The sequence below is a fragment of the Dendronephthya gigantea genome, unplaced genomic scaffold (genome assembly GCF_004324835.1).
Source record: "Dendronephthya gigantea isolate DGI-Jeju-01 unplaced genomic scaffold, DenGig_1.0 000019F, whole genome shotgun sequence".
Lineage (NCBI taxonomy): Eukaryota > Metazoa > Cnidaria > Anthozoa > Malacalcyonacea > Nephtheidae > Dendronephthya > Dendronephthya gigantea.
Genome location: NW_021163029.1, coordinates 366142 through 389599, shown reverse-complemented (window position 1 = coordinate 389599; position 23458 = coordinate 366142). Strand labels below are relative to the sequence as shown.

Sequence of the window (23458 nt, the reverse complement as noted above, 5' to 3'; positions counted from 1 at the left end):
ACCACGCGTTTGGTCCGTAATCTAATTGAAGGCAAATTTCCAACGATGATACCAGGAAATTTGTCTCAAAATCCTCTTTCCATTTATAAGTAGATAAAATGCGATGTCTATGTTTTGAACCCACACTGTTTTGCGTCACAGCAAAGTATTGAAAGATGGTTTTGGTTGAAAAAATAATCGTAAGTAAATTAACATTGGTTTTCACATTCATACTTATGCATAGTTATCCAATTTAACCTTCCAATATTCTTTATAAAGGGATTTAGGGCTTGTTACCTAAGTTAAGTTCGGGTGCATTTCGCCGTAATCCGGTTTTTGGATCACAGACTGGGAATAACAATGAATTACGACGGGATTACGGCATTCGAAACGCAACGTACTATACAATAAATGTTTAAAATCAGCGATCACGCTCGTGTTCGCGATCATTCCCGCAAAACTAGAGTTCGTGTTCTGCACACTCCAACCAAAAATTAAAGTTCATTATATATCATAGGCATATGATAACAGAAATTGTATATACCATATATAGTATAGTTGCACACACTACATTCGGCATTTTTGAAAATTCAGCAATGAAAACCCTACTGATTTGTTATTACGTGTTGTATCATTTGAACATGCATATATAGCTATTCATTGATAATATTTTTAGGCTTTCACCGCCAATGAAAATGAGCCTATAACCTGAATTATTATATACACAAGCGCCAGATATGAGGTATGCTGCAATCTCATTGGTTGGCTACTAGACAGATATTAGCTCATATCTATCTAGTAGAGAAAGTAAACAAAATGGCCGAATCAGCTCATATACGACTCGAGTTCGCAGAATAACTGTTAATTATCGGTTTGTAGGTATACATGCATGCCAACTGTGTTTATTCCTGCAAAGTTTTCAACGCCAACTCTGGTCTTCATTGGTGCAACTGCATGTAGGAATAAACATATACGTGCATGCATGGTGACTTACAAACTGATAATTCGTGTCGTTGTTCTTTGACATGCAAAATTACAAGAGGACAACTAAAACTACAGTCGTTGACTAAAACCATATATCTCGTAAAAACACAAGTGTGTGTAAATAAAGAAAATAGACGACATAATCTCGTTGATAAGTTAGTATAAACATTCTGAGGAACAGTTACCTTATCTAGTTACCAAAACGGAAAGGGCTTTCAGATCAATTTCCTGAAGACAAATTCGTTGCAAAATCCGCTTACAATCCGATTAGCTTGCAAAACAAACGCATGAGATCTCTTATTATAGTTGTATACGTAACGTGAGGAAGCCACGTGTTTGTGAATGTCCTCAAGACAAGCTTCGTAAAGGAGATTTATTACCATGCATGCATGTAAGTTGCCTTTCAGGAACATTGAACTTTGAGCGCGCAGAGTAAGATAGAACTAAGTATCATTGAACTAGAAAATATGTAGGTACATTTTTATATAAAAACCTCTCTTTGGTAAATTTTCATATTTGGATAGAAAATTTCACTTTGCATACACAAAAACTCTTCAATAGATAGCCAACCACTCTTAACCGATGTGACATATATCACTGTCATTGCTAGCATAACCGAATAGATTTAAATTAGTAAATAGTTTGGTAGGTAGTTTTTGGTATGTGGGTCATAATTTTTATCATGGTTGAATAGTGGCACTGTAAAATTCTTCCAAAATACCTTAAGTAAGAAGATAACCATCAATCTTTGGTCGTTTAATGTTCAAATTTAATGGAGGACAACTTAGTTAAGTATTTATGGCCAATTTCATAATAAGGTCATGCTAAAAAATTCTAACTAATCCGAATTTGATATCAAAGAACAAAATAGCGAAAATCCATACAAAATTCTTATTAAAAAATGCCAAAACCTTTTTTTATTCCCACTAGAAGATACTTCACATCCGCCTGTTAATAGCATTGGTGATGCCGACAATCATATGTCGAAATGGTAAGGTAAGATTATAGTCAAATTTATATACACTAGACGTTTCTCAAATCCCTAAATCATTCAATTAAAGCTATTCTAAAAATTTGGAAAGAGTAAGAATACTAATATTGTTCGCGTGTGTGGATATTGGGCAGGTTAAGATTAACGTTTACTCAAACTGCTAACTTCAGATCAACACCATTTTTTTAAAAGTTTATATATGATGAGCTTTGCGTCAATGCTGAGGCATGAGTTAACCACAGAATGGAAAGTGGAATTAAAAAAATGCTCTCTTACAAAATTTGCTAACAATGGAACCTTCTTTAAATTTTTTTCTAGAGATATTTGCGAACAAAAACATCCCTAACCATAAACTGTTTTATAATCAGATTTATTTACGCGACGTCACAATACGGAAAGAGAACTATAGTTAAGGTGACTCCTCAGACAGGCCGTTTTTTATCATTCCTCGTGACAGAAGTATGACGATGTATCATGCATCGTTGTTGATGCTACGTGTATGTATGCTAGAGCATAAACTATCTTTTCATTTTCAAAATAATCTTTGCGTCAGGATTATTCATTGCATGGTCCAAGGATCCTATTTACATATTGATATACTTGTTCGCAAATATCTTGCAGTATACAGAAGAAAATAAAAACCTATAGGATATATATAAACGGATGTTATGATTGTGCTTAACCTTTCGCCCCTGCGTAGGAAGGAGAAAAAAATAACCACAAAAGATAGTCGTTTGCCGTAAACGTCAATCTAAGCCCATTTCGATTCAACCAGGGTATTATTACAGAGTATAAATTATTCTACTGTTTTAAGATAATAAATCTTCCAAGGATACGTTGGTTATTTTTTCTTACTAGTTGTCACTGCCTTTTCTTCATTCTTAACTATAGATACAGTACCACTCGTTAGACTGTGAATCATGGCAGACATTTGAGCGTATTTATCAAGATGTCCTTGTTGATCTTTTAATTGCTGTTCTTTCTCCTTCACCACCTTTTCATGCTGGCTACATACCACTTCCAGAGAGGCAACCTGAAGTAAAGAGCGATTCATTTCAACTGCTCATTCTAGCTTTTTGGAATTGATATCTAACTACACTCAGTCCATTGTGTAGACGTTCATGCAAAACTCAGTCTCGAATGCGGATTTGTTTTTAACATGCAGACACCTTCCCCAAAAGACATAAAAGACGATGCCTCTCTTTTTCATTTCTCTTTTGAATTTTCGGTCATAGACTGGGGAGGGGGGCAGTAGGGCAGCTTCCCTTCTTGCATTTTAATTAATTTTACCAGCAGGGTCAAGGGAGAACTGTTTATTCTATTTGAAGAATTGTACCGCTGTTTGTCAATTTATTTTCTTAAAAATATGAAGCTAATGAGTTATAAGGAAACCCTTCATAAATCGAAATATTCCAGCAACTGTTGAACGGTCAATGTTCTGAAAACACACGTTGATATATATCAACAAAGAAGTGCCCTTTCACGGAAATTTCTTCCCCTCTGGCCTTTGAATCATTCCCGCGTCCCTGTCATGCATCGACGGAAGCGATGAATCCTTGTCGTAATTTTAGACAGTATAGCAATTAGTGAAAACACAAGAATATAAACGTAAACTATATTCATGGAGTTTTGTTGTGCCTGCGAGCGATGTGATGATGATGTTTATGCATGTGTCTGCAAAAAAATCTCATCATGCACGGTGCTGTTTTACGATGACAACAGACTAATTATCGTGTATCATCGTGTAAAGGTGATAAAATTATACAAGCAAAGCTAAATTTGCCTACAAGCGACGCTCGTGCATATTAATGAAGCCTGATAGAGTACATTAAACTAAAGCGAGTATAATATAGCGCCTTCACCCTGGCTTAGGTTTCTATATGTTTACTATAGTGATAACGGAGGCGCCCTACCATGCAGTGGCTGCTACCTTAGCCTTCCCTTGGGACGAACACAAGAGAGCAGTTCTTGGAAACACAATTGTGCGATAGAAAACGGGAAATAGGGACAATTCAAACTGAAACATGTTTCCCAGAAGTATGCCCAGGGACATCCAGAAACTTAGCTAGCCAAAAGATAATTGAGCTTGGAATATACGCAGAAATCAAACAAAGGGGCTGTTCATATGAGCCCGGCTATAACCGACATTAACGCTATAACGAAGCGGGAGAGAATCGATTTTGAGGTATTACGTATTATTGAAACCAAGCAAACACATGCTATTGTTAGAATGACTACAACACATGTTATTTACTTATTTCAATAACTCAAATTAATCTCGGGATTCTTTAACTCTCGGGTATAACTGGGCTCATGTGAACAGCCCTATAATGCATTCTTATATCTAAGACCAGGAAACGAAATCCGCTCTCGCCAAGTTAATAGGGAGGTTAAGATCTACTTCCACTACCAGACCGATACGAAAATACATGACGTATTATAGTTTGGCAGCGCGGAAATTTTAAAGCGTTAAGATTGTGACTTCCGTAAGAAGTAAATAAACATGGCGGAGTATAGCGGCTGTATTCACATCAAAAACTCTAATCACAATCCTTAAGTCTCACCAAACAAAGGAGAAACATTATACAACTAAAAGCTAAATAATATCATTAGAAAACTACTGCAGAAAATGACAATACAGTAAATATATTTCGGTACTTCGCCTACCTATCCACTTCCATTTTCAGCCCCAAAACGGTACTCGCGACTTCCAGTGCTGTCACATTTTGGACGATTGTTACATCTGCGCATGCGCGTGACTGATTATTGGTACCGGTACTCGTAGCGGAAGCCGATCTTAACCTCCCTAATGCCTAAGTACATGCACCTTGAGACCAAAACAACTAACCTTATGTGCCAGCTCCTTTCTTGCTTGCTCTTTCTTGGCGAGTTCTGACTTTGTAACTGCGAATGATTCTTCCAGCTTCTCAATATCACTTTTCTTGTTCTGCAAATTTTCAGCCTGGGCCTCGAGGGTTTCCGACAACTCTAGGAAACCATAAAAATAGGTATGCAATGCATACATGTGGGTAGCCTCCAAAGCATTGGCAAAGATTTTCAAGTTTTGTTCAATGTCAAATTACAGGTCGCAATAATGGCGGGGAAATCAACTGCATGATGCTTAGTTTTACGTTCTAATGCCATACGCAAAGGCAAAAATGGGTTTGCTAGTTGGATACAGTTATTATAACAAAGTAGACATAAGAATAATCAATGAAATACCAATGAAATACCATTTCTGCAATTAATTTATCTGAAAGTTTAGGCCAGTTTACACCGATCAGGCTGACAAAATTTCGGCTCTGCCCAGTCTCTTTCGTAGATAAACAAACTCGGCGGACAGACATGCATCATCGCTCATTGTTTTTTGCGTGTAGCATAGTGGTTAGACCGCGAACGGGCTACCCACAAAAACGAAATGATAGTCAGACAAATAGTAACTATTTTTTGCTCCTGTTGTTAAGACAGCAGTTCGTTCAGTTATGAAGGAACACACAAAGAATCCACCTGTGGAAATTCTTATCCGTAAACCGGCTTAAAAACAGAAAACTGTATACCGTTGATTTTCAGATCTTTCAGTTGCAACTGTTGCATGATTTTCTTTCTTTCCTCTTCCAATTGATGCAACTGGCGGGTTGCACTATGTTAGAAAAAAGGGATAGCATTAGGAAAAGGGTCAAGAATTGAGCATGCAGGCTAGGAATAGTTAGAGATCAATGTTGGAAATGGAAAATAAGGTTACAGTAGCTTCCAAGGGATAACTGATCAGGTGGAAGTGTCAACTCTTTTAACATTAGTAAAGTTTCAGTTAAAAGTACTTATTGATATAACATATATATATATATATATATATATATATATATATATATATATATATATATATATATATATATATATATATATATGCGGCAAGCTTCGGTGAGATGCACGTATAAAGAGGAGTTTTATTATATCTGGTCTTTTATATTGAAAATGTAACCCCCGATGAAGACACTAGACCAGAGTGTCAAAATGTTGGGTTGTAACTATGAACTTCGAGTGATGATCACTTTCGTTATTTAAAACCTGAGTAGCAATAATAGCGCCATATTCATATCAATGTTGAATCGAGTAATATAAGGCATGCATGAATTAGGTAAAACAAACGAGAGTACGACACGAGTATATAAAATAACAAGCCGTGAATTCGTATTTTCTCGCAATATATGATACTCACCAGTCATGTTGATTCTTTAGATTATCATTATGGCGTCGGAGCATTTCACTGAGTTCAGATAAAGATTCGTGTTCCTTTTGTGCGGCTTTCAAAGTTTCCCTCAAAGTCTCCGATCTAAACGTCAACATATAAACCAATAAACGAATACAGCAAAATTGAAAACCTGATACTTTACTGAGTACAGTTGGTGATAAAAGTTATAATGAAATGAATGCTCAAGGAAAATTTGACCATGCCCCAACAGTCAAGCGTGACCATGTCTTCATAATCTGGGAATCTCATTTTTGAGTGCTGAAGGCCTGTGAATAAACTGTGAAGGTTTGTGAATAAACTATTGTTTTTCGTACAAAGTGTCTAATGGGAAATGTGCAGGTAAGGTAGTTTATCACAGTAATTATCACAGTTGTAATTATGGAACCTAAGTTAGACTCTATTTCCGGTAGTCACCTGTTTGTTTGCTCTGCAAACGCGATTTTTAGTTGTTCGTATTCACCAGCCGTCACTTGAAGATTCTTAACGTGATCATGAAGTTTCTTTATCTGAAGAAATGAAAACACATAAGTTACGGCAATAAATACGCTCGAAATTCCTTTCTATTTTATGATCGAAGCGGCAGACCGTCAGACAAAAACCATGCAGTAAGAAGAGATATATTCAGATGCAATTCCCAAAACATCAGATTCATTAAATTATATACCTGTTCCGAGGATTCTTTTTCCGATTCCAAAAACCTGTTGATCTAAAAAAGAGAGCATGATGTAACAACAACTGTGAGTACTTGAAAGCACTTTACAAAATGAAATGGAAAGGTTTCTAAAAAGAAATAGCAAAATAGGTTTCTTAGCTTTTCAACAGTCCTTTAAAAGAAGATTATGTCTCGAGACGTCCTATAAACCTCGTTTCCAGGATATTTTACCTTATTGTCTAGATTCTTAACCACTTATTTAGTATTCAAATAAACAATCAAGATATGCACTAATTGTAAAATTGAAACACCCAGTATATTTTATGGTACTATGACCCCGGCCGACTCCATTGCCACGTTCAAAATGTCCTGGGAATGAGTTGACGGCCGCACCATTCTCTTAAGCCCAGTGCACACTGGAGGAGACAACTGAGCTGAGCGTCACTCGTGACTGTTAGCTGAGCTGTTTCCTCAAGTGTGCGGTGTCGTATTCTGCGTTTTCTAGCACGCGTGCTATCGGCGTCGGATATTCAACATGTTGAATAATTTGTGCACGAGTGAACATTTCCTCACAGTGTGCGCGCGTCCTGAGCTATCAGCTCAGCAGTTGGGGCGAATGATACTCGCCTAAAATCAATTTACAGCGGGTTCAAACACATTTAAAGTTAAGAAACATTACATTCATTACTTTTAGCAGTTAACAAATCACTTAAGACTTAACGGCACCGAAAAAATGAGTAACTCAAGACACCTTACCTCGTATAGACAGGCATAATCGACCAAAAACCGCTAATTTTTTTCCAGTACTGATTCGGCAACTATTAAGTTATTTTGCGTCCACTTGGGTTGTGAAAATAATTCAAATAAAGAACACACTCGCATTCGCTCCAACTGCTGAGCCGATAGCTCAGGACGCACCCGGTGTGGGAATGTGAGGAAATGTTCACTCGTGCACAAAATTATTCAACATGTTGAATATCCGACGCAGATAGCACGCATGCCAGAAAATGCAGAATACGACACCGCACACTTGAGGAAACACCTCAGCTAACAGTCACGAGTGACGCTCTGCCTAGCTGTTTCCTCCAGTGTGCGTCGGGCTTTAGACTTTATTCTTTACGTCCACATGGAAACGGACGAATTTGGGACCGTCCTCGATATCTTCCGATTTGCTTGTGAGAACACGTAGAACCGGTCAAATTTTTATTTCTCCTACCACGTGAACACCAATCTCGTTCTCCGAGCCCGCGGTGTTCTAGCGAGGAAACAAGGGCACTGGGATTATTGAAAATAGAAATGATTCTTATTGGTTGTTGTATGGAATGTTGTAATACAAAACAGAAATTGTCAAGTAATAAAAAACAAAACCGACTGAATATCGTTTAATTTTTTGCAATCGTATCAATCAAATGTTTGCCAGTATCAGCATCAGTTTCTGGCTTCCGATTTAGATTCCATAACCTAGTTACCTCGCTAGAGGATCGCGGGCTTGGAAAACAAGATTGCATGAACACCTGAACCGGAATTCTAGCGGTCCCAAATTCGTCTGGTCGCGTAGGAAAGTTTCCCTAACGGCCACTCTCCCCAATTGGCCTCCTTCCCCACAAAATACGCCCCTAGTCTCTCTGAACAACTTTTACAGAGACAAATATCGATTCTAGGACAAAGGCTTCTACAGCACATTCCGTGCATGTATCACATTGTTCCGTGCTTATTCCATATTTATAGGTCGAATTAAAAGATCTTAATCATGTAATCATGTAATAATCTTTATCATGCATGATGCATGTGTTTGCATCGTGCAATGAAGACAGGTGTTCGGCTTGTTTGGACATACCCCGAGAGTACAGATGTGATAAAACATTACATATATGCTCCAGATGTATTCTTTGTGGGCTCTGCTCTGTGGGGGTAGAGTATATATTATATTCTTCTGTGCTTAGTTACTCTACAAAAGATCAATCGTGTGTTCAGTTTTTATGTATACCTGTTCAACCTGGGCTTCACAACGTTTTTCTGTCTCTTGCAACATATGCCGTAGCTTCGTGCACTGCAACACAATAATAGTCGGGTTTTGAAGAACTTTATGAACAACAGCGAGACTAGATGTCCTTCTCTAATACTTTACTTGGTCAAATACCATTCAAGTTTTATTGTGTCAGATATAGGTTTTATTGTGTCAGATATAGGTTTTATTGTGTCAGGTAGAGCAGAGATGGAGAAATTTTCTTAACTTCAGAGTTTAGATAAAAGATTAAAAAGGATATTTTAGACGTACTCCACCAGGATATTTCTCCATCCTTTCTAATACTCATATTGTTCATAAACTCATACCGGCTATATCTATGACTAAATTGTACTGCCTACATATAATATATTGATACCTATACAACAAATACTGTAATCACCTCCGCCTCTGACTGTGCTCTTCTACATCGATACTGTGAGATCATGCGGTCAGACTGGGCAAGAGCCAACGTCTTTGCTTCCAGCAGATCTTGTAAATGACTTTCCTTTGTCTGTTGAAAAAGTCGAAATATAGATAAAAATGCATTTGGGTAATCTTGTGTGAATACATACTGCATGTGATGATATCAAAGCAATTCAATCATATGATCTTCATCCTGTAACAACTCAACTATACGGTCATTAAATTGAAGTTTGCAAGTCAAAAACGATTGATATAGGTACAGTGCTTCTAAAATGCATGTACGTTGTTTGGATTTTGATCACCTGCATGTGCAATGTTTTAAATCTATCCTAAATGAATGACTGGGATGTTTTACAAAGGACATTGCAGTCTTAGGGAAAGAATCTTACCACACCTGAAGTGAATTAAGTTTGGCTTCATAAACATCCATAATTTCTGATGCTTTCGTATCTTTTATCTGGAAAGAAGAAATCTTACATTATATCTTGATGCAGAGCAATTCAATGCAAAACTGTACTGAATTTTTTACAAAATAACTAGCGATAACCTATATAGTTCAACTAGTTTGATAGCGAACAATATATCGCAACAACTTGATAAGAAGCTTGCTCCAAGTCAAACATATCTTGCCGACAAGTCGCCCAAAATAGTTAGGTACCTCCATTCCCGACTTCATTTTATCGATTAAATTTTCAATAGTGCTTTCATATAGCATGCTGTTTACGAAGGTACTCGTCTTCGGATGATTTCGGTCGCGCCGTTTTAACGAATATTTCAGTGGATCCTTTGACAAGATGCTCGAACCAGGCTCGAATGTTGACTCCGACAATGGAGAAAGGTTGACATCATCTTGTTGTTTACGCAATGACTTCAATTCCTCTTCTTTCTTCCGATTGTTTCCAAAGATCTGTTCACCAAGCCTGGGGGGAAGTTGAGAATAATCTCTCCATATTCATAACTTTGAAACAAAATTAATCTCTTCCTACACAATGACTGATAGCATGCATATATAAAATGTTTACAATCCTGGACAAAAATACTTTTTTAAAGCGTAACATAATTTTTCTATAGTTTTTCTGAGAAGAAAATAGCTTTCAACACGGAAATTTTTATAATCCATCGATTTCCTTACCATTTAATATGAAAATCAGTTTTCCTGCACGATTCTTGGAGCACACGAAGGGCAGTTTGAATGTCATCTTTCTGGCCATTGGAGATTGTGTTCGCCAAAAATGACACAAGACGTTCGTCCTACACAGCAACAGTGGGGATATTAAACAAGATCAGTGAATTATTTAATCATATTTATTTCTTGAACTGTCCTTTCTATACGTTTCAGACATAATTAAAGTTACACTCCCAGAAAACAATAATGTGTTACTACCTGCATTAGTTCCCCCAAGTTATCCTGTGAAATATAAACATAAAAAAATGAGAATCATCAGCATATATAAATCAACTGCATAGATAGATCTACCGCTTCTATTATCTCATATTGGTTGATTACAACGAAATGAGTTATAAAAAATTACAATCAAAATTTCTCGATCACAGCATATTCGAAAAAGAGAGCATTAACATATTTTTGCATGCAGTAGGGGTTTATTAATGAATAACCTCAATATCTACCGTGGAATTAAGTATTTGACACATGCATATACATGCACATACCCTGATATTTTTGTCTTTTGGCTTTATTTTAATCATGAGATCCAATGTTTTCAAAGCCACCGCAACCCCGATCTCACTAAAAACGGCAAAGGTTGTTCTGAATGTCAGAAAATGGCGAGGTAACAACCGTAAACTGGACGACAGAATGAGCCAACCAGTAGCAACATAAGTAAGGGGCTAAAGGGGCCATGTTCTTGATGTCGCTATATGTTTGGCAGTCCATGCATGCAGCTAGTCATGCACACAATGCGGATTAATGCAGCTAATCCATGCAGCTAATCATGCACACAATGCGGATTAATGCAGCTAATCCATGCAGCTAACCATGCACACAATGCGGATTAATGTAGCTAATCCATGCAGCTAATCATGCACACAATGCGGATTAATGCAGCTAATCCATGCAGCTAATCATGCACACAATGCGGATTAATACAGCTAATCAATGCAGCTAATCATGCACACAATGCGGATTAATGCAGCTAATCCATGCAGCTAATCATGCACACAATGCGGGTAATTGCGCACTTCGCCGAACTATGCATGGTTTTGTATGAACTTTTATAAATGTTCTCCCTAACGCCAAAGCTCCACCCAAAAAGAAAATGGTTCTCATCTTTTAGAGTTACCAACAATAACGTACGTCCAAAGTGAACATGAGTATTGCATGAACAGGTTAAAATAACCTCCATATTGGAAGTAGTTAGAACTTTCTTCCTAGTTCTTATTCAGGTTAGTACATATAGGAAAGTAAATTTAAACCGTATAATATAACATTTGTAAGCTATATATGCATGTTAATATAATATAAAGCTGTCACCTAGATTTACCTCGGACAAGTCAATTCGTAGCATAAACTCTTAATTAAAACAGAACTTGTTTTGTGTTCTATACACGCTTGTGAGGACATGTCGCCCTGCTTGAGCAAGTCACACAAACCGTCGGAAGTGATAACGCCAGGCAAAAAACAAGTCCGTTGTCATACGCGCGAAACGGTGCATTAAGTGATTAAATATAATAGCAACATACACAGTATCTCAACATGTCCGGATTGCAAAACGTCATTGCGACTTTGCCATCCCATGTGAACGGACACCGCAGAAATTGGTGTTTAAGACGTTTCAACCCGAAAATCTAATCGCTGGTTCACAATTGTGCATTTCTGTATCGCCCTATCAAAGAGAAACCTTTTGAATATCTTAAAAAAGTTCAATTTTTCTTCTGAATACGCATTCTGCAATCTTTTGACAGCTCATCATACACATCTGACCGCTGTGAAATGGCCATTTTGAGGCCTAAAGTATACACAAGGTTATTAATTCAGACGATTCGTTTTTACCGTGAGCAAGCTTCAAATCTTTTGTGCAAGACATATTTTCTTGAATATTTATAAATCTTTTTCCTCACCAAGTTTGAAGTCTAAGTATCGAGAATTGCGGCTAAGCCTATACCAATTTCCGCGGTGTCATGTGAACGAACATTCAAAGCAGAATATATTGTAAAAATGAAATGGTACCGGATTACGTTATTTTAGGTATAATTAACATAAGTGTACAATAATTGTATATCTTACCTCCAATCTGCCGTAAAACTGAGCCTATCCTTCATTGCAATATCATTTAGCCTATACTGTTGTTCCACTAGATGCAGCAATATATCAAACGGAATGATCTCATGAAGATGCTTCGCTATTTCTTCTTCTCTGGCTAACACTAATTGAACATTTAATAGAAAGAAGTAATTCGGAAGGTTGCCCAAAAAATTGGAGGTTTGACTTCCTTAAAAATTCTCACCGACGTATTTACCGTTATAAAGAATGATTATGTTTTGGGAGGTGTGCTTTGGGATTATTAAGATGGTCGCCGAAAGCTGTTAATAAAATTTCTAATAAAATTTTATGAAATAAACATTGCCATTATTTTCGCAGAATGTGCATTTCGTTTTTTTTTTCGAACAAGAGTATATCATGCTATAGCATCTGGTCTGGCAGCCCTTCTTAACATTTTTTTCGTTTTGATTATTGTGTTGTCGTTCTCAGCTGTTCATAACATTTCGTTCGGAAGCGAACGGCAACTGCAAAGGTATTTTTTCTCTTGCGGTCGTCTGCCGTTTCTATCGGTGGACCGCAACCGCAGTGTTAGGTTATTTCTGGAAGTACTGTATATATACACTACAACTACAGAAGAAATTGTACTTTTACCCAAAATACTCAATAGAAGGCACGCGGCGGGCTAATAATATTTTATGTTAAAAAGGTGAGGGTATACCAAATAAACTCCACTCACCTGCTAAAACATCAAGCACGTGAACAATCTTCTCGAGTTTCTTTTCCGTTGCATGACCAGCAACGTTTGTTGGGGCCTCGAGATTCTTGATCAAGCTTGGTAGCAGATTCTCAACACGTGACATTACATATTCAGATTCGCCGTTTGCAATAGCCTCCTGTATTGCAATTCAATAAATATACAACACACATATTAAAAAACACACATATGAAAAAAACTAACATTGAGCTTAATGAAACACCTTAGAATCGAGTTACAACTCGAGTCCCCAGTGCGGCTTTCATACAACCGGCCCCTGGATATTAATTAATTTCTATTATTTATATTATATTAGAAGCTTAATAAGTCGAATTAATTTCAATATTACTGTTCAGTTTGCCCCCATAATTATCAGTATAATCGGTCCCACAATACTGCCCCCCCCCCAGTCGAACGCCTTCCCCTAACATCCATACTGCACCCATCCTAGTCGAACGCCTTCCCCTACCATCCATACTGCCCCCTCCCTCTCCCCTTAGACTCCAGTACAACATACTGTACCTCGAACATTTCCTTGAAAAATTCCAAAGCTTTTATTGAAACGAGATGCAGTTCAGTGTCTACATTCACCCAGATCAAGACACAACCAAAAGCATCGTCTGGCTCACAGGTATCATTGGATGATTGGCTTGATTCAAATACACGATGAACAATACTACGAAGATCAGATACGCCACAAAACGCCAGCAAAAACTCAAAAATCTGTAGAGTCAAAAACTAGAAGTTACAGAGAAACAATAGCCCTTGCAGTGGGCGAAAAAACCACTCATCTGTTATGATAGTCACTATGTATACCACTGCCTTACTATGTACAACTACATTTGCAGTTATCGAGTAAATAGAACTATTTTCTATAGGGTGCATAGTTGTACGAAGGCTGTGAAGCGCTATTCTAGTCGAATGGTGTTTGTTTTTAACCATTGCAAAAAGTTTGAAATGAAACGAAGTTTTTCAATTATATCCAAACAAGTATATGTTATGAGTACCTTTTGCGCTTCATCTGGCTCACATCTTGAAAGCAAGTCCAAAGACTGATTGAGATAAAAAGCGAGATGATCATAACTAAAATAAAAAACATAAATTATCATAATTAATACCGTAATTACCCCTAGCAATCTTCATCCGACCTTATAGTTAGAAATAATATGCACAACATTTAGTTTGCCACATGTTTTTGTCCATGATGCATATGAAACCTTCATGACTCGTAGCTGAGTTGGTAGAGCTCACACAAAAGATTGTTTCCCGCTAATTCATGGATTAGTGACTAATGACGTCACGCATGGCATACGTGACTAACGTAAGCTCGATATGATCAGGAAATTCTATGATTGAATGGAGCCGCAGGGGGGACGCAAGCACGATAACTGGGAGCGGGCGGGCGACCAGTATTAGGAATATATGAATATATCCCCCTTCAATTATCGTTCTTGCAGCGCACCTGTGGAGCTGGTTTGAATCTGATTTGAATACTAATAGCTGATTAAGGCGGGCACAAGAAAAACAATCTCATGAGGACTCGGGAAAGAATCAAGGAGTAAAAAAGTGTGTTTTAAATTTTAAGCAAAAGTTTTGCAATGAATGGATATTTTCCGTCCGAAAGCATCAATTTCCAAGCTTGATTTCCTGATTCCTTGCTTAATTTCAAGTGTTCTCAACTCCGTACGAACAATTGTCACAATAATCTTTTGTGGAATTCGGCAGTAGCAGCCCCAGGGTAAGGTAGAATAAATTACCGCAACTCTAATATTTAAAAACACTATTTTCTAATCTATAACCAATAGCGTGGTTAATAAGGTATTTAGGTTAAGCCGTGTAATTCATTTTCCCTAACCCTGGCCCCACCACTGCCTTACCATAGAACATGAGAGGGCTAGAAGAACTTTGATATGTGAATATCCTCGCGCATGTCACATTACGCATATTATCTGCCATCTTTTTAGGCAATAATCACGCTGGGTGAGAAGCATATTCATAAACCGTTGAGTGGTCCATCTAGTTCTCTCATTATGCTATGCATGAGCTTACGAAATTATGTCAGTATTTTGAGCCGTAAAGGAAACGCAGACTGTATAGAGAACGCAGACTGTATACTTGGGTAATAACAAGTCGCAAACATTGGTAGATGTAATTAGCGTAAATGAAGAACTCCGTTACATAGCATGTAAAACAGTACCTTGAAAGAAAGTGTTTGATCTTATCAGTCGGCAACAAGTCAACAAACAGATCCACAGAGTATTTGCGTGCCAAAATTCCCTCGCCATTAATGAGAATGTTGAAGAGCAGTTGAAAGGTCTGGTCGATATTCTTATGATTGAACAGCTAAAGAATACAAGATGTTGATTGGTGGGATGTATGAATAATATAAAAACATACTATTAATACAGGGTGTTTCAAAAAGTATACCCTAAATACGACGCGCGCTTGTCTCTCTTCAAAAAATTCTCTCGCACCTCTAACATTAAAATTGTTCATGATACATTTTGACTGTCAAGTTGTTTTGGTGCACGTGCAGTTTACACCTTGAAAGTACAATAGGAATAATTATAGAATTTTAGGAGTATTTGAAGATTTAGATAGAAAATTATTAGAGAAGAGCATCCCGGTCGGCACCAAATCCAGGCATAGGAAATGAATTGCCATTTTTTTCTTTTGATTTAGACAAGCATTCGAGCATGCATTAAATTAGTTTCAGATTTTGCAAAGAAACCTGCTCGGCTTTCTAAAAAACGGCAAGAAATGTAGGTTTGGATCTCAAACAATTTTAATGGTAGCTATCCCAGAAAGCTTGCTTACACTTGCTTAAAGCTTGCTGCGATTTTATGTGCGATCTCCTTCTTTTGATAGATGTGAATGAGTAATTAGTTACGAATGGTCTGATGTATAAGAACTCTTATTTGAACATCCGTAATAATTCACTCATTCACATCTAGCAAAAGAAGAAAATCGCACATTTTGAAAATTGTAGCAAAAATTGCAAGTGTAAACACTAAACACCACAGTGCATCATCAGGGACCAGGGCACTTTTTCAAAGAGTATACTTTTTCGAGACAACCTGTACAACCAGGGACGATCTCTAGGCAATTATATCCTCGCATCAGATGTGGCATAATAACAACTGCCTGAGATATAGACAAAAACACTTCCAGACGTTTCGACCTGAATGGTTTTTGTCTATTTTATTGTCTTTTTTTGCATGTTCTTTGATGCGAAGGACATTAGAGCCACTATACTGGGCATTAATTATGTGTAAAAAATAAAAAAGAAATAACAGTTTATATATAGGCTATATACCACTCATAATGCTTTATGTAGCATAAACAGTGAGAAAGTTTCAACAATACCTTCTCGCCAAGTTGTTCTTTTAAAGCCAGGCTTGTTATAAGCGATAAAGCATACACAATCACTGTCAAGTTATGATGTGACAAAAATTTCACCAAGCTACGGTAGATGTATTTAATATTGTCCTAAAATTGAACAGAATAATTTTACTTTACTTATTAATAGTCAAATGGCGCCTCTCCAAAAACCCCTTATTTAATAAGCCACCGCACGGCTAAGATTGGTACCCGATATTGTCAGTGTTCAGGGTACAAATACAAAAGCCGCGGGCACTGATGAAATGGGTATATTTATTTTATCCATGCTGTTCCGATGAATTGAGTGTTGTGTAAACGGGCCTATAATCTCTGCAAGGGTTAAATACAATTGGTTATTTCTTCGTATTAGGCTACAACCTAACCAGTGACCAAAAAGGCAATTGAACGACAAATTATATTCAGATATCTCATACGTACACGAAAGTTTAAGAAAATCTAGTTTCTTAGTGCCAAGTAAAAAAGAAATGCAAATCATCTAACACGTTACGCTACACACCAAAGCTTTTACTTGGGCTTGTACAGCAATATTGTTCCGGCAAAGGTTGGCTAATGTTCCTAATGAAGGCATGGTTAGTTCACATTCAACATCTTGTCTATAAATAAATAATGCATAATTTTCCATCAATAACTCCATACAGAAAGGGGTTTTGGTATCTACCTAATAGAGATATCTTTAGTTCTAATACGTATACGCTTAGAGCTGTCAGTGAAGGGAAAACTCTTGACCCACACACATCCTATGTCGAAGAGATACCTACAACAGCCTTCTCAGGAGCTTTAAATAATAAAATATAGGACAATACAGGCTTTACATGGATCAGTGGCTAAGCTGAGTGAGCGCGCAGAGGGTAAAAGCCTGTAGTGTGTCTACATTTATAGTTGTTTAAAGCGCCTGGGTACGAGGCTGTACAAACATCACCCTTCGCAGTGGTTTTGCATCTTCTACAAAGACGTTTTGAAATTTTCGAAAATAGCTAGTGTATGTTTTTGGCTGAATACTGATATTTTGGAAACAAATACGGTAGTGGATGACACCTCTTCTATCTGTTATCTGCTCTCACAAACTCACATTTCATTAACTAAAAATTTGACCAGATCATGAATATGAGCAACTGCCAGAGGATATCGACAATCGTATGTAACACGTTGTAACAACTGTAAACACTGCAAGAGAAAAATTATATCGTTTTCCCCTCCGTTATGATTCCTTTACAATTTACATGCTTTTCCTACATATAAGTCGCATAGGTCCATGATCTAAATATTAATGCAAGTAAAGATGGGAGGAATCTTGTCTACAAAGAACGTTTGTTAGCTCTCAATATTCTTCCAATATCTTACAATAGAGAGATAAAGGACTTAACATTCTTTTTTAAAGCTATATGTATGGGTACATAATACAGTAATTAGTACAGACAGTAGAAGCTGACCGCGCGCGTAAACAATGTGGTCGAAGACTGAGTACAAACAGATTTCTGGGCTACTTATGGTCGTACTCGTAATTGCAGTTTAAACCCTAGTTTAATGCTCAAAGTACCCTCATGTAAAACAAGTACATTCCAATCATCGTTTTTTAATTGTATCGTTCCTATTTGGAACTGTGTTTGTAGAACTGCTCAGCCCTCAGACCTACGTAGCCTGGCAATGTTCAAATCGTTTCTCTCAAGAACGTATTTACATTTATTAGTGTCTTATGTCGATGCCCTGTACATGGTCATTGCGTAGAACCTGTTCATGTCATAGAGCTTGATTAACATGCGAAGAGAACTTATGCTATTACCTGATTCTAAATTATTTAGTTGTTTCTTAAATTATCTTAGGCAACTATCTCTTTCCGAAAAATTTAGATATTTTGCAAAAAAAACCCAAAAAACAACAACTTTGATTTTCGAGCTTGTGGCATTATGCTAATTATTCGATGCGTGTAGCTATATAATTTATGTTTCTTCTGTGTGTTATTTGTTTTTGTACATGGAATCGGAGGAATGCCTTGCATGGGACCTCGCGTCCCGTTTGCATTTTTTCCGTTTGAAAACAACGCCCGATTTATTTGAACACGATACAAATTTCTTGATGAAGTCTCGAGAACAATCTGTAATAGCTCGCGAAAAGTGATAACTTTAAAATCCACAGGACCCTTTCGTCTAGCTACCATGCAGGCTATTATATGGTACAACGTGTACTGTAGGCATGCTATAACCGTACCATGGCTCTCACGTTGGAGGGCTTGCCAAGCATGTCCGAATATTTTGCCGGAAAAACAAGAAAACCGAACTTTTTAAATAGTCCGCCCGCAATATCATTTTGATTGTAAAAATTCAAATTATATGAACAAAGAGATATTACCACACCTGGAATATAATGCCTTCATTTGATGATGAATGAGAACTGTGCTCAAGTAGCAGTCCTGTTAATGTGGATGTGAGATGATAAGAGTCGCGCAGCATAATCCTAGTTTCATTGTCGAAAGCTGAAAGATAACAAACCTTATCAACATATAGTGAAAACAACTTTTATTGTAACATATTGGTTTTGACTCCAGTAGAGGGTATGTCCTTAATACTGTACCATCGCTGGTACTATCAAGGGAGATGCGGACATCTCTCTTGTAAACAAAAATAAAGGGAACTATTACAATAAACAAACCATGGAATCTATATCCTACACACATAACATAACTTTTACATAATTCCTTTCTAATATATCAATACCTGCCTTAATAGGGATATTTTTCTAAAACAATATATACTTTACGAATGATGACATCTCTACATTGAATTAACCATCTTAATATGTATCTTTAAATGTTCAATAGAAACACTTCTCTTACAACAACATCTCCCAATCAGTTTAAACATACTCTAATTTCAATTTTAATATAAAAGTGCACCATCCAACCAAATATACCCCGAGGTCAGTCTCCAAATGGGTATTTATAGGCATTAAATTTAAACCCATATGGCAGGTTGGATAACCTTATAGATATCAATATGTATGTTAATTACAACTTGGCTGATAAAGTAAACTTGCAATTAGGTTGCTGAACTTTTACACATGCAATGATAATGAATAAAGCACACATACCTAGGCTATACAGGAGCAACAAGCACTTGCTCGTCAGTCTTGGTTTGTTATTTATTTCACTTAGCATACTAACAAGTGATGTAAGACATTCTGTTGGCAGCAATTCTCTTGCTGTAAAACCACTCAATGATTTGTCATTTGATGTGATGCCAATAAGAACCTAGGGAAAGATCAACAAATTAGTACATTAAACAGTGAATTAGTGCAAAAAAATTTAAATTTTACAAATCAACTAATCAAGAACTAATAAAAACATGATTTTAATTGGTGAATCCTGTCACCAACTATAATTAAAAAATGCTTAAGGTTTAATTGGTTGACATTAATGTTGACACTAGTTGATTTACTGTTTTCTGTATTTTATTAAAAATTTACTTTATGTTTAAATATTAATAATTTATAGAGAATATTTTAGACACAAATAAAAGCAATATAGCAAATAAAAGCAATTTTATTTTATGACGTTTCAATGCTATGTCTTGCATCACTTCAAGTAATAAGCAAATCTACATCAACATTGATACGCAATTGGACTCAATTCATTCTAAACTATTTAATTCGTATGTTTTTAATATTCCCTTGTATGTTGTTGTAATATTTTAGTGTCTGGTCTGTGAATTATTTTGCATATATACAGTATAACTTTGTTTGTATAATCTAGAATACGCTGGTAATAGTGCATGCAAGTAGAAATTTAAATTGCAATTAACATGCATTATGTATAATTGACAGTCTTTTAGACCATTGAACCAGTGCAGTCATGTAGATTTATTTATTACTTAATTGAAAGTGATGCAAGACGTAGCATGGAAATGTCAAATTTGCTTTTCTTTGTGTTTAAAATTAGTTTATATACTTACAAAATTTATAGGCAGCCCGGTCAATGTGGTTATGTCATACTATCTTATGTATGTAACACACACACACTCTTTCTCTCTCTCCTGGACGTTATTGCCAAATTAAGCCAAATAAATGGGATTGTGCTTGTTCTTTTTAGCATTGGCCAACATTGCAGGCCTTACCACAAAATACATTACAATTTTGTAACTCCACACTAAAGATTTCCAGCAAGGTACACAGAATGCACCCTAGCTGGTATGGATATAATTATTACTCTTCAAACTACATATGTACATTGCATTTAATGTGGTATATTGTTGAAAAGCTGCCTAAAATAGACAAAATATCGATGACTATAACTCTCATTTAGGTCAAAACATCAAGATACGTTTTTGTTTATGTTTAAAGACTAGTTAATATTTTGGAACATATCTACATTTGTACATGTTTTCTTATCCAACTTGAGGTCATATCTGCCTTATCTGCACAGTTTGTTAAATTATTCGTCTGTGCAAATTTAATAATAAATCATATTTCAGAGTCTGAGCAGTTCACACACATAAACTTGATGAGATGTTTTGATTGTTTTCTCAATACAACTACAAGGCCTCTGAGGTATTTACTATTTCCTGTGCACCTAATCTACGGTTTTAGCGTAGCTTTTAAGTGCATTTCAAAACAACTTTCAAAATTATCGAATATAACGAATATAACTTACGTCCATCTGCCGTTCAACATATTTGAGCGTTTGTTCATTGGGATGGCTACGGTATTGGCAACACGCGACTGAGAATGCTTTAAGACATGCATTTATGTCCAAAGACATCTTTCAAAAAAATTCATATAATGCATCAAATAAAAATCTTTTTGGTATTAAATTCTTATCAACGTTGCGAAGTGTGAACAATTTCCAACATTTTGAAATCAAATCCAAGATTCAAATATTTCGTCTGCCTTCGCGGGGGACGTGTGCGCATCAGATCTGCGCATTTTTTAAAAACTGTACTCAAATGAGGGACTCGTAACGGGCAGCAGTGGTTGGCAGGGACACCGGAACCGTAAATAAATACGGAACACCGTATATACAGCGTAAAATCGTTTACCCTGAGGCGTGGCGACCAGGGGTGTTGGAAGATGTGACATCCACTCGAAAATTACATGTTCGAGAAAAAATTAAGGTAGCTCCCTGCATATTACTCCGGCGTCAGCGACGGAGTTGAAAATTCTCCTCGGTTTTGTTTTGTTTTTTTTATTTTGTTTTTTTTATTTTTCGTCGTCGCAAGTGTGTAATGGCGCGAAATATACTAGTATTTGAAATGTGTATGTGACTTAACAATTGAAATGATAAAAATAAAAAACATCCTAGCTCCACTGGTAAGGTCATGCAGTTCTGGAGACGTTTGTTTAGAGAGCTTATACCTGCTTGCTTCTAGTTAGTCTCAATTTCCGCATCACCCTCCGTTCATCTTCAAAAAATCACGTCCGTCTTCACGTCCGCCTTCAAAAAATCACGCGCCTTTTTGAATATTATATCACAATCATACAAAAAAAAGCTGAAGGTTGAACATATAACATTTCATATAAAATCAAAATTAAGGTCCCAAATCTAAGCTCGATGCTTTTTCAGTACTTACCAGGTAACCTGACCTGAAAAACTTACGAAACTTGAAATAACGCTTCTTTGGTTATTGATTTATGCTCTCTGGCAATGAAAACTATCCGACTAACAATGTCGATGATTACATTGTTTGCCTCGATCTCGGTCTATAGTCTGAAGTACATAAAACTGCTCTTTGATTAACAGTATAATATTTTTGTATTTTCTATGAATATAGTGTTTAATCATTTCAATGTCACAGCAAGTACGACAGTCCTTGTTCACGCTATAATCCCAAGAATTGAAGTTCTTGATAAATGTTTATCATCAAATGTTTATTTATCAACGTCATCAAAAATCACCAACCCAAAGTAACCCGTAATGGTTAACATGCAACCGTGAATATCAAAACCCTAACATAACATATATTTAACGTCAATTTAGCATTTAGAAATTTGCGCGTAACAACCTTCCGTTTTCAAATTACGCGTCAAGCGAAGAAAAGTAGCTAGCCTAGTAAGTCTACTTCAATGTTTACGCAAATTACTTTTTTGGATAGCATGGCATGGCTTTGGCGCACAGTTAAGCCAACATTCAAGGGATATATGCAGGATGCTTTGCTATACCTTACGGGATTTCTTTCAAATCACATAAAAATACTTCAGCTCAACTATTTTAGGGCTGATCGCGTAATTTTAAAAACGGAACTCGGTAGTGTTAAGCTCTGGTCAAACGAGAATGCAAATTAGGGCGTGTTGTAAGGACGCACCGAAAAGTGAATATAACGGTCAATCCTTTAAAACTTTCTGGAAGCCTGATTCAAAGTCAACGAGGGGTAAACAAACGCAAAAGCGACGGCGCTATGTAACTTTTATCAATACGCATTCTCCTCTGACCAAAATTTACATTACAAATTTCTAAGGCCTCGTTTACACTGTACAGGATTCGCTTGTCAGATATCTTCGTTTGCCTTTAAAGGGCAATGGTGAGAAGTAAATACTTCTCTGAAAAATTAAAATTTTTCACTGCCTTTTAACAGCTACAAAATGTGACCCACCCTGGAAGCAATCCGGTATAGTGTAAACAGGGCCTAAGAGTGCATAAAACCTAAACAACAAAATCCACATCCCTAGTCAACACTTGTCCCACTTGTCTGTCAAAACCAAAATAAACGAGTCTTTTCTTCAATGGTAGCCTAAACCAACACCTTTATCTTTTCTCCTTTGTAGAGCACTTGAAAACTGTTCGTCCAGAGAAGAAACAAATGCTTTTTGT

The 23458-nt window shown here is 36.7% G+C and overlaps 1 protein-coding gene across 3 annotated transcripts; it reads right to left on the bottom strand.

Annotated features, from left to right (window-relative positions):
- Window positions 1-1872: 1872 nt before the first annotated feature.
- On the bottom strand, window positions 1873-21529 carry LOC114521176 (protein CIP2A homolog). Of its 3 annotated transcripts, none has more exons than XM_028541590.1 (24): window positions 21305-21529; window positions 19747-19906; window positions 19014-19132; window positions 17732-17826; window positions 17159-17255; window positions 16627-16749; window positions 15458-15603; window positions 14268-14343; window positions 13783-13983; window positions 13243-13399; window positions 12531-12669; window positions 10958-11033; window positions 10671-10694; window positions 10419-10537; window positions 9945-10206; window positions 9681-9743; window positions 9264-9374; window positions 8843-8905; window positions 6868-6909; window positions 6618-6709; window positions 6171-6284; window positions 5512-5594; window positions 4803-4942; window positions 1873-2987 (listed from the first exon to the last, which is right to left on the bottom strand). In XM_028541590.1, the coding sequence occupies exons 1-24, from the start codon at window positions 21410-21412 to the stop codon at window positions 2796-2798; spliced, it is 2802 nt and encodes a 933-aa protein (XP_028397391.1). In that variant the 5' UTR covers window positions 21413-21529; the 3' UTR covers window positions 1873-2795. The 3 variants fall into 3 exon arrangements, with proteins under 3 accessions (XP_028397391.1, XP_028397392.1, XP_028397393.1); XM_028541591.1 differs by having other exon boundaries at window positions 19014-19069; XM_028541592.1 differs by lacking the exon at window positions 21305-21529 and adding an exon at window positions 20607-20667.
- Window positions 21530-23458: the final 1929 nt, after the last annotated feature.